Source organism: Pelodiscus sinensis, chromosome 1 (assembly GCF_052426305.1).
Source record: "Pelodiscus sinensis isolate ZL-2025 chromosome 1, ASM5242630v1, whole genome shotgun sequence".
Taxonomy (NCBI): Eukaryota; Metazoa; Chordata; order Testudines; family Trionychidae; genus Pelodiscus; species Pelodiscus sinensis.
In genome coordinates this window covers 356878751-356890829 of record NC_143052.1, presented here as the reverse complement: position 1 = coordinate 356890829, position 12079 = coordinate 356878751, and the positions used below count along the sequence as shown (strand labels likewise).

Below are 12079 nucleotides of genomic sequence, written 5' to 3'. Positions count from 1 at the left end.
GACGTAATGGACGTGTGTACGACAGAAGAGATGACAGAAATGGAACTTACTCCATTCAAATGGACAAAGGAAGAAATGTCCCCCCCATGCAATATCTGTAGACCAGGCCTGGGCAAAATATGGCCCACGGGCTGGATCCAGACGGCCAACCCACCAGATCCAGCCCACAGATTCTGTGGGGAGTCCTAAGCAGGCTCTCTGCTTTCCTTGCCCCCCTCTCACACTCCATAGATACGCAGATGTGGGGCGGTTTTTCTTTCAAAACTGTGAGTCCAAAAGGAGTGGGGGAAACCTTTGGTGCTGCCACCCACATCCCATTCCCATTGGCCGGTTCCTGGCCACAAACTGGCCAATGGGAGCTCCTGTTTCAATAACAGGCAGCCAGGAAGTACAAGGGGCTCCAGAGCACATGGCGGCAGCTTGTGTGGGGGCGGCGCGGGCACAGGGAGGCTGACTCCAGAACGGGCTGCTGGCTGAGAAGTCTCCTGGGCAGACCCTGCCTCTGGCACCCCAGCGCCTCCCTTCCCCAACATTCTGCCCCCCACTACTGCCCCCTACTCCACACACCCAAATGCTCTGCCACCCCTCCTGTACCCATATCCCCTCCCAGATCCAGTACCCAAATCCCCTGCCGCAGATCACAGTCCCCTCCTGCCGTAGCTCAAAACCCAACTCCCTGCACCTCCTCCTGTACCCCAATTCCCTGCCCTGGGTCACAATCCAACCACCTGCACCTCAGTCCAGTTCTCCATATCCTGAAAGAGTGTGGCCCTGGACCACTTTCCAAATCCTTGGCATGCCCTCCCTTGCAATAGACAGCACTCTAGAAATGTGAGCTCCCCAACACTGTAGCCAGGTACAACTGAAAGAGATTGAGAGGAAACCTTTAGAGCAGGGGTGAGAAATCTTCTTTGGGTCAGGGGCTACTGGCCCACAGAAAAATCATTCGGGCTGGAGGCAGTGAAGGGTGGAGAATCAGTGCAGGATCCCCAAGGCTGTGGGGAGAAGCCCTGGGGGGCAGATCCAGGCAAGCTGGGGACCACATCTGGCCTCCGGGCCTTAGATTCTTCACCCCCAATTTAGACAAAAATGGGAATGAACACTGGGATTTCTTCACGGGAATGAATGAGATGGCTCCAATTTATGATTCCTCAGTGAAGCAAGTGAATAACTTTGGCTTAATATGCAGGTCAGAGGGAAAAGGAAGGCAACGAATGGTAGAGGTTGGGGAGCAGGAAAGTGACACATAACAGAGGGAAGGGAAATATTGAGCACAAGCAATAGAAAGGGGATGTTATCATAACTGACGTTAAAGAGATCGGGGAAAATCCTTGGCAGAGCCATGTATCACACAAAGGGAGTTATGAATCCTATTAGGAACAAAAGAAATCCTAGAAGTTTAGAACAATCCCTTGCCAGAGAAAGAAAACCTGTAAGTGTTGCTGAAAACCTAGATGTGTTCAAGCCATAGCTTTGTGTTGCGAGGGGAAGGAAGCAGTATGAGGCAGAGCTCGCACATGAGGTGATGAAATATTTTCCAGCCTATCATCCTCCAAGGGGGATATTAAACTGCATCTGCAGGAGAACCAAGAGTTCTGAACAGGAGTCGCAAATGGACAAATCAACCCCACAGCTCACTTGGAACAAAAAGTAAGCAGTAAGGAAACAAGAGACAAAAAAAATATATGGGACAATACTGGGATAAACAAGTCTATAAGAATGGAATTTTAAAAAGTTTTCCCAAGGTTAGGAAACAATGGAAAGGTTGCTATGGGATCAGTTTAAAATAAAATAAATGCCAGGCAACCGCAGGGTTTACGGAGACCCAGTTTTGTCAAATCAATCCGATTTCTGTCTTTAAGAAGTGCACGCATGTGGTTGATCAAGAAAATAGCTCAGACACAGTCAACTTTGATTTCACTGAGGCATGTGATTTAGTACTGGGAACGAGACCAGTTGAACACGAACCCTACACAACAGCACTAAGCAAGTGGCACACAGACTCAGCCCTCACTGGCTCACAGATCAGCCAATGGGGATGTTTCCAGTGGGGATCTGCAGGGCTCACCTCGAAGCCTGAGGAACTTTGATATTTTCATGAATGACCTGGAAGCAAATAAAAAACCAGGACACAAAATTGTCACATGTGCCAAATATTGGCAGAGCATTCACCTCAGGGTCATAACCTTGCCTCATAGAGAGCCCTCGTGTGAGGTGGGACCTGCCGCTCTGGTTCTGGGAGAATAACGATGGATTTGACTCTATGAAAACATTGTGTTGGCATGAGCCCTGCTTCCCAAACCATCTTACCTCTGCACAGGGTGCTGGAGGAACGGACGAGGTCCAGCATCCAGGCCTGGACAAAGGATGTTGAAAAATTGGAATGGTTGCAGAAAAGAGCCACAAAACTGATCAGAGGCAGAAGAGAATGCCAGACTCTGAGAGAGTTAACAGATGTCCAACCTGAGGATTTCACTGGGAGAGACCCAGGGGCCCTCATGGGCTATGTGACGGGCAGAGAAAAGCCATGTACCGAAAGCTGAAGTCAGACACATTCCTGGGGTATAATAAGGGTCGAAAGTTTAGCCCTGAGGGTGAGTAGCCCCTGGGACACACAACCAATGGGGGATGCTTCAGCTCCCCATCTCTGCAGGCCCAGACGGGATGCGTCTGCCTGAGGCCTTGACTAGACATGTGAGGCATAGCGGTTGGGCAGTAGCCCTGCAGCGTAAAAATCACTTAGGAAAGTTAGATGTCAGCAAGTTACCAGGTCCTGATGAAATGCATCCCAGGATACTCAAGGAGCTGATAGAGGAGGTATCTGAGCCTTTAGCTATGATCTTTGAAAAATCATGGCAGACAGGGGAGATTCCAGAAGACTGGAAAAGGGCAAATATTGTGCCCATCTATAAAAAGGGGAATAAGAACAACCCAGGAAACTACAGACCGGTCAGTTTAACCTCTGTCCCAGGGAAGATAATGGAGCAGGTAATTAAGGAAATCATATGCAAACACTTGGAAGGTAATAAAGTGATAGGGAATAGCCAGCATGGGTTTGTGAAGAACAAGTCATGCCAAACTAATCTGATAGCTTTCTTTGATAGGATAACGAGCCTTGTGGATAAGGGAGAAGCGGTGGATGTCATATACCTAGACTTTAGTAAGGCATTTGAGACGGTCTCGCATGATATTCTTATTGATAAACTAGGCAAATATAACTTAGAGAGGGCCACGATAAGGTGGGTGCATAATTGGCTGGATAACCATAGTCAGAGAGTTGTTGTTAACGGTTCTAAATCCTGCTGGAAAGGGATAACAAGTGGAGTTCCGCAAGGGTCTGTTTTGGGACCCGTACTGTTCAATATCTTCATCAATGATGTAGATATTGGGATAGAGAGTACGCTTATTAAGTTTGCAGATGATACCAAACTGGGTGGGGTTGCAACTTCTTTGGAGGATAGGGACATAATTCAAAATGACCTTAGCAAGTTAGAGAAATGGTCAGAGGTAAACAGGATGAGGTTTAATAAAGAGAAATGCAAAGTGCTCCACTTAGGAAGGAACAATCAGTTCCATACATACAAGATGGGAAGCGACTGTCTAGGAAGGAGCATGGCGGAAAGGGCTCTGGGGGTCATAGTGGACCACAAGTTGAATATGAGTCAACAGTGTGATGCTGTTGCAAAAAAAGCAAATATGATTCTAGGTTGTATCAACAGGTGTGTTGTAAGCAAAACTCGTGAAGTCATTCTGCCGCTCTACTCTGCACTAGTTAGGCCTCAGCTGGAGTACTGTGTCCAGTTCTGGGCGCCACATTTCAAGAAAGATGTGAAGAAATTGGAAAGGGTACAGAGAAGAGCGACAAGAATGATTAAAGGTCTAGAGAACATGACCTATGAAGCCAGGCTTCATGAACTGGGCTTGTTTAGTTTGGAAAAAAGAAGATTAAGGGGGACATGATAGCGGTTTTCAAATATCTAAAAGGGAGTCACAAGGAGGAAGGAGAAAATTTGTTCCTCTTGGTTTCTGAGGACAGGACAAGGAGTAATGGGCTTAAAGTGCAGCAGGGGAGGTTTAGATTGGACATTAGGAAAAAATTCCTAACTGTCAGGATGGTCAAATATTGGAATAAATTGCCAAGGGAGGTGGTGGAATCTCCCTCTCTGGAGATATTTAAGAACAGGTTAGATAGACATCTGTCAGGGATAGTGTAGACGGAGCTTGGTCCTGCCTTGAGGGCGGGGGGCTGGACTCGATGACCTCTCGAGGTCCCTTCCAGTCCTATTATTCTATGATTCTATGATTCTAAATAGTACTGACAGTGACTGCAGGGCTCCCCTCAGCGTGGGTATCCTGTCTCCCCCAGAGATGTTGGCTAAGCGGATAAAAGAATTCTTCCATTAACCTCGTGCTGCCTGTTCAGAGGGTACTCGCTACAGCTGCACTTCTCGGGGTAGGGGTAGAATTTTTAGCTGATGGCCAGAAAAAGAAAACTTAGTTTGGGGTTGAATTAACAGCGGGCGGACATGCAGGTCTCAGGTGTGGACAGGACTACTTGGGGTCGCACTGGGTAGGCCTCGGCTGAAGTGCTGTGTCAAGTCACAGCGCTCAGTACAGGGGTAACTGGGTAAAAAATAATGGCACGTGTTCTGCAGGGGTTCCAATTGGATGAGCCTTTTTCCCCTTCAATCCCATGAACTGATCAATAAAGAAAACAGAATCTGGCTTTTGTATTCCCTGTGTCTCCAAAGTGATCATACGTTGGACTCTGACCCATTGTCCTCATTGTTTCCTCAAGAAACCTGGCATTCTGTGGGTGAATTTATCATCCCACCTGAACCATAAAAGACTATAAATGTTTGTGATGGCACTCATTTGCCGCTGTAACTGCACTGTAAAAACTAACAAAAGCTGTTTAATTTTAAGGAAGATCAAAACAATGTTGCAATAGTGTAATAAGTTAGAACTGCAAAAGTGTCATTTATAAAGTAAGTAAACATGGGTGCTGCTTAATTTCACTCATGTTTAGTAGGAGTGTAGCAAAATGTATTTATTAATATAATGAAATATTGAAAGCTTCTTACTAATCAGATACAGGTTGAAACTCTCCCAACCGTGGTTTTCTGGTCTGGCAATATCCACGGTCTGGCATGAATGCAGGGCCGGCCCGAGGTATTCTGGCGTCCCAGGCATGGGTGCGCAGTGCCACCCCCCGGGCGCATGGCACAGGCGTGGCCTGGCTATGGCCGTTGGCGCTCAGCCTGGGGCCTGCCCCTAGGGCACATGGCCCAATCCGTCCCGGCCGTCGCTGCTGGCATGTGTGCCGGGCCATGTAGGGCCTCATGACTGTGTGGGGGAGAGGACAGTACTGGCCGGCGCCGCGGGGATGCAGGCGGGCCAGCGCTGTGGGAGCCAAGTGCCACGCGCCCCTTACAGCTGCCATCAGGTGCCCCCCATTGGTTGGCACCCTGGGCAGGTGCCCGGCTCGCCCATGTTTCCATCCAGCCCTGCATGAATGTTGCAATACCAGAGAGTCCTGGTGGACGGCCACCAACAAAGGAAATTTTTTCTGTTACATGGAAGGCCAGAACATATCACATGGAGAAAAGACAACAGTTGGCCTAATCAGTCGCTTATTTTCCGGAATAAGCTGCAAGCTGTCTACACTGGCCCTTGAATTTCCAGAAAAGCAACGACGCTCTACTGTACAAAATCAGCCGCTATTCCGGAAAAACTATTCTGCTCCCACTCGGGCATAAGTCCTTATTCCGGAACACTGTTCCGGAAAAGGGCCAGTGTAGACAGCCCAGTAGTCTTTTCCGGAAAAAAGCCCTATCACGAAAATGGCGATCGGGGCTCTTTTCCGAAAAAGCGCGTCTACATTGGCCACAGACGCTTTTCCGGAAAAAGGGCTTTTCTGGAAAAGCAGCCTGCCAATGTAGACGCTCCTTTTCCGGAAAAACTGAAAACGGAATAGTATTCCGTTTTAAGCAGTTCCGGAAATTCATGCCAGTGTAGACACAGCCTAAGAGCAAAGTGCTAAGTGGAATGGGATTGACAAATGGATTGGCCGTTGAGGGTCACTGGAGGAACAGAATTTACTGAAGGCAGCCTGACACTTTCTGTAAAGACAGCTCTTTTACACCTGAGTATATGTTTGCCAAACTATGAATGTTTAGACCGTAATTTTCCATTCCCTCATGTCTGTCTCTGGCTGACCTGTTTGTTGACAGTTTCAGCCATAACATTTCAGCTAAACAGTCGACAGGTAAGAGAAAATACGTCTTGCACATTTTTGTTTTAAGTTACAACTATTCAGTGAGGATCCCTACATCTCCATGCACCACAGCACGCAGATGGGGGGTAACAGCACCTAGGGGTCTCACATGCAAGAGGAAGAGGTGCCAGGCTCTGCGCATTAACCCACATCTGGCTTACGAGGTTTTTTCCTCTGTTCTTGCTCCGAGGATGGTTTTGCCTCAGTGGAGCCTGAGGAAAGTCTGGGTCACTGACTCTGAACTGGCCTTGTACTGTGCCTCTCTTAACATCACAGGGTCCCCTATGGCGCTGAAATGAGGACACCTCAGGGATGGAGGCAACCAGCCAACCTGAGGGCCCAGCCAAAAGGGACATTTTGGCCTGTGGTTCTAGAAAAATCTCACCTCTGGGGAGGGTCCCTGGGATGTTTAGTGGCTCTGCAGAGAAGAAAGCATCACAGACTGACTCTCTATCCTGTCACGCCCATGTTGCACTGGGGTTGTGGAGCAGGGGAGCTCCTCAGCCAGAGCTGGTACCTGTGAGTGCTGAGAGCGACGTGTCTTTCCTGGTACCCCCCTCAGGCAGCCGCGTCCCCACCTCTCTCAGCCCAGTGTCGGCAGCAGCGTCCTGCGCCGAGAGCCGGCACAGGGCTGGGCACTGGTTATAACACAGCTCTGGGCAGTCTCTGTGGGGTTCGCTCGGCCCCTGGGGGGATGTGGCATCTGGATGGAAAAAAGGCTGCAAACCGGCCTGTCTGTGGCTGGGCTATTTTTCCAGTGTGAGCAGGAAACAATAATTAAGGGGCCTTCCCAAAGGGAGATGGGATCCATTGGGCTCTGGGCTGAGCCAGAGGTTAATTTGCTGTTCTGTGTATTTGTGTAGATTGACATTTTGTGGTTAATTAGGAAGAAAACTGTGGATACTATCGAGCTTTTCCTAGAGCCTGACGCCGTGTAAAGGCCAGGGAGGGACAGAGCTAAGACAGGTCTGGACAAACTGAGGGGAACCTTGAAAACTTTCTGCAGGCAAATGGGGCTGCTGGTGCGACATCGAAGATCAGTAACTCTCATCCCCCTGAGCCACCCCTTTCACGGAAGGTTCGTCAAAACCCCTGGCAAAGGAATGTCACTAGCACCATATTGGAATATATAGATAGGTAAACTGAGGCACTGGGAGATAGGTAAACTGAGGACTCCTTGCCCCTTTTGGGAGCATCCTGTACAGCAAATAGGAAAACAGCAAAAAAGAGCTCTCAAATCTGGAGACTCTCATAAAAAGCCAACCTTCCACACAAACTTCCTCGTGGCTGGAGTTTACTAAAACAAGACAGGAGATTTATATTGCACACTTCACTGCTTTATAGAGGAAAAAGGACTGTAAGGTCTCTAAACTCCGATGTGCCACATGGGGCCACAATAGTGCTTCCCTCAACTCACTCAGCAATATCGTCAATCTATCCAATTACACACTCAGCCCGGCAGAAGAGTCTGTCCTATCTCAGGGACTCTCTTTTTGTCCCACTGCCACCACAAATATGATACAGTTCTGCGGTGATCTGGAAGCCTACTTTCGCTGTCTCAAGGAATACTTTCAACACAACACTGAACAGCGCACTGGCCCACAGATACCCTCCCACCCACAGTACAAGAAGAAGAATTCTGCATGAACTCCGGCTGATGGTCGAAACGACAGAGTGGTCTTATACATAGAGGCTGTGTCTACACTGGGCCACTTATTCCGGAAAATCAGCCGCTTTTCCGGAATAAGCTGCGAGCTGTCTACACTGGCCCTTGAATTTCCGGAAAAGCAACGATGCTCTACTGTACAAAATCAGCCGCTATTCTGGAAAAACTATTCTGCTCCCGCTTGGGCATAAGTCCTTATTCCGGAACACTGTTCCGGAAAAGGGCCAGTGTGGACAGCCCAGTAGTCTTTTCCGGAAAAAAGCCCCGATTGTGAAAATGGTGATTGGGGCTCTTTTCCGGAAAAGCGCGTCTACATTGGCCACGGACGCTTTTCCGGAAAAAGGGCTTTTCTGGAAAAGCAGCCTGCCAATGTAGTCGCTCCTTTTCCGGAAAAACTGAAAACAGAATAGTATTCCGTTTTAAGCATTTCCGGAAATTCATGCCAGTGTAGACACAGCCAGAATGCTTCCGCCAACGTGCATAGGCAGAGATTGTGGAAAAGCAGCATCATTTGCCCCATAATCTCAGCCGTGCAGAACACAATGCAATCCACTGCCTCAGAAACAACTCTAACATCATAATCAAAGAGGCTGATAAAGGAGGTGCTGTTGTCATCATGAATAAGTCTGACTAATGGGTAAATTAATGGGTAGCAGGTTTAAAACAAATAAAAGAAAGTTCTTCACACAGATCGCAGGCCCTGGTTCTCGTGGGGGACTTTAATCTCCCTGACATCTGCTGGGAAACCTATATGGCAGTACACAGGCAAACCAGGAAGTTTTTGGAGAATGTTGGGGATAACTTCTTGGCACAAGTGCGGAAGGATCCGACCAGGGGCCGTGCGCAGCTTGACCTTCTGCTCACAAACAGGGAGGAACTAATACGGGAAGTGGAGGTGGGTGACAACCTGGGAAGCAGTGATCATGAGATGGTAAATTTCAGGATCCTGACCAAAGGAAGAAAAGCGAGTAGTAAAATACACACCTTGGACTTCAAAAAAGCAGATTTTGACTCCCTCAGAGATCTGATCTCCTGGGATGTTAACATGAAGGGGAAAGGAGTCCAGGAGAGCTGGCAGTATTTTAAAGAAGCCTTATTGAAGGCACAGAAAGAAACCATCCCGACGCGTAGCAAGAGAGACAAACATGGTAGGAGACCGGACTGGTTTACAGGGAAAATCCTTGGTGAACTTAAGCACAAAACGGAAGCTTACAAAGAGTGGAAACTTGGACAAATGACCAGGGAGGAGTTTAAAGGTATAGCTCGTGAATGCCGGGGGGTTATCAGGAAGGCGAAAGCGCAAATGGAATTGCGACTGGCTAAGGATGTGAAGGATAACAAGAAAGGTTTCTACAGGCATGTTAACAAGAAGAAGGTGATCAGAGAGGGTGTGCGGCCCCTACTGGATGAAGGAGGTAACCTAGTGACAGATGATGTGGGGAAAGCTGAAGTACTCAATGCTTTCTTTGCCTCTGTATTCACGGACAAGGTCGGCTCCTGGACTTCTGCGCCAAGTGACGCAAGATGGGATGAAGATGGACAGCCCGTGGTGGGTAAAGAACAGATTAGGAACTATTTGGAAAAGCTAAATGTACATAAATCCATGGGTCCGGGCTTAGTGCATCCGAGGGTACTGAGGGAGTTGGCAAATGTCATTGTGGAGCCTTTGGCTATTATCTTTGAAAAGTCGTGGAGATCAGGAGAAATCCCGGATGACTGGAAAAAGGCAAATGTAGTGCCCATCTTCAAAAAAGGGAAGGATGACCCAGGGAACTATAGGCCGGTCAGTCTTACCTCGGTTCCTGGAAAAATCATGGAAGGGATCCTTAAGGAATCCATATTGAGGCACTTGGATGAGAGGAAAGTGATTAGGAATAGTCAGCATGGATTCACAAAGGGCAAGTCGTGCCTGACCAATCTGATTAGCTTCTATGATGAGGTAACTGGCTCTGTGGACATGGGGAAGTCAGTGGATGTTATATACCTTGACTTTAGCAAGGCTTTTGATACGGTCTCCCACAATATTCTTGCCAGCAAGTTAAGGGATTGTGGATTGGATAAATGGACGGTAAGATGGATAGAAAGATGGCTAGAAGGCTGGGCCCAGCGGGTAGTGATCAACGGCTCGATGTCAGGATGGTGGTCGGTTTCTAGTGGAGTGCCCCAAGGTTCAGTTCTAGGACCGGTTTTGTTCAATATCTTTATTAATTATCTGGATGAGGGGATGGATTGCACCCTCAGCAAGTTTGCGGATGACACTAAGCTGGGGGGAGAGGTAGATACGCTTAAGGGCAGAGATAGGGTTCAGAATGACTTAGACAAATTGGAGGATTGGGCCACAAGAAATCTGATGAGGTTCAACAAGGACAAGTGTAGAGTCCTGCACTTGGGAGAGAAGAATCCCAAGCATAGTTACAGGCTGGGGACCAACCAGTTAAGTAGTAGTTCTGCAGAAAAGGACCTGGGGGTTACAGTGGATGAGAAGCTGGATATGAGTCAACAGTGTGCCCTTGTAGCCAAGAAGGCTAATGGCATATTAGGTTGCATTAAGATGAGCATTGCCAGCAGATCCAGAGATGTCATTATTCCCCTTTATTCGGCTTTGGTGAGGCCGCATCTGGAGTATTGTGTCCAGTTCTGGGCCCCCCACTACAAAAAGGATGTGGACGCACTGGAGAGGGTCCAGTGGAGGGCAACCAAAATGATTAGGGGGCTGGAGCATATGACTTATGAGGAGAGGCTGAGGGACTTCGGTCTGTTTAGTCTGCAGAAGCGAAGAGTGAGGGGGGATTTGATAGCAGCCTTCAACTTCCTGAAGGGAGGTTCCAAAGAGGATGGAGAGAGGCTGTTCTCAGTAGTGACAGATGGCAGAACAAGGAGCAATGGTGTCAAGTTGTGGCGGGAGAGGTCCAGGTTGGATATTAGGAAAAACTATTTCACTAGGAGGGTGGTGAAGCATTGGAATGGGTTACCTAGGGAAGTAGTGGAGTCTCCATCCCTAGAGGTGTTTAAGTCTCAGCTTGACAAAGCCCTGGCCGGGTTTATTTAGTTGGGATTGGTCCTGCCTAGAGCAGGGGGCTGGACTTGATGACCTTTTGATGTCTCTCGGCTTGACAAAGCCCTGGCTGGGTTGATTTAGTTGGGATTGGTCCTGCCTAGAGCAGGGGGCTGGACTTGATGACCTTCTGAGGTTTCTTCCAGCTCTATGATTCTATGATTCACCCAGGTGTACTTTGTTTACTGCTTTTCAGTGATAGAATCTGGGATCTTCATGGCCATGGCTTTGGATCACTACGTGGCCATCTGTGATCCCCTGAGACATTCCACCATCCTGACAAATTCCATTGTAGCCAAGATATGCTTGGCCATAGTGCTGCGCGGCTTCATGATCATACTGCCCATTCCCATCATAGGGAGTCGGTGGCCATACTGCAAAACCAACATCATCCCTCACACGTACTGCAAGCACTTTTCTGTGGTGTCCCTGGCCTGTGCCAACATCCGTCCAAGTAGTTACTGCAGCGTCTGTGTGACATTCATTGTGCCAAGTGTGGATGGGTTTTTAATCGGTGTGTCCTACACTCATATCCTGAGGTCCATCTTCCGACTGCCCACAAAGGACGCTCGGCTCAAGGCATTTGGGACCTGTGGGACTCATCTCTGCGCCCTCTCAGCCTTGTACATCCCAGATCTCTTTCTCTCCCTCATGCTGAGGATTGGTTCTAATGTCTCCTATGTGCCAGCACTGCTTCTATCTCCTCTACCTGCACCTGTAGCCAGACAGAACACCTGAGCATGGATGCCTCTACCCGGATCCTAGTGTTAACCTAGGTCTCGTAGGTTCCACAGGACTTCTTCGTTTCCTGCTTTCCTTCCTGCCTCCGTGCCTCCCTCACTTCCTTCATATTTATTTATTTATTTATTTATTTAGAGATGAAGTGTCAGCAGAGACCTGTTATCCAGGCGTGAATAGTCCCGCTACAGCCACGGATTCATGGGGTGACAGGGTGCACAACCTCTCCATTCAGAAACGGGGAGGATTATTTACAATTTCCAGTGCACTGCTACAGAAAGGCCCTCCTTTAAGGCCTTCAGCTCCTACACTGCACTGATTTGGTTCCTTGCAGCACGTCACT

General features: G+C 48.4%; 1 protein-coding gene across 1 annotated transcript; it reads left to right on the top strand.

Moving 5' to 3' along the window:
- Window positions 1-11220: 11220 nt before the first annotated feature.
- Window positions 11221-11736, top strand: LOC149526107 (olfactory receptor 52B2-like). Its single transcript, XM_089773025.1, has one exon. It carries the CDS (start codon window positions 11221-11223, stop codon window positions 11734-11736), a length of 516 nt encoding a protein of 171 aa, XP_089629151.1.
- Window positions 11737-12079: the final 343 nt, after the last annotated feature.

Excerpts from the sequence above, each read along its gene's own strand:
- LOC149526107 (XM_089773025.1), top strand. The coding sequence starts at position 11,221 with ATGGCTTTGGATCACTACGTGGCCATCTGTGATCCCCTGAGACATTCC.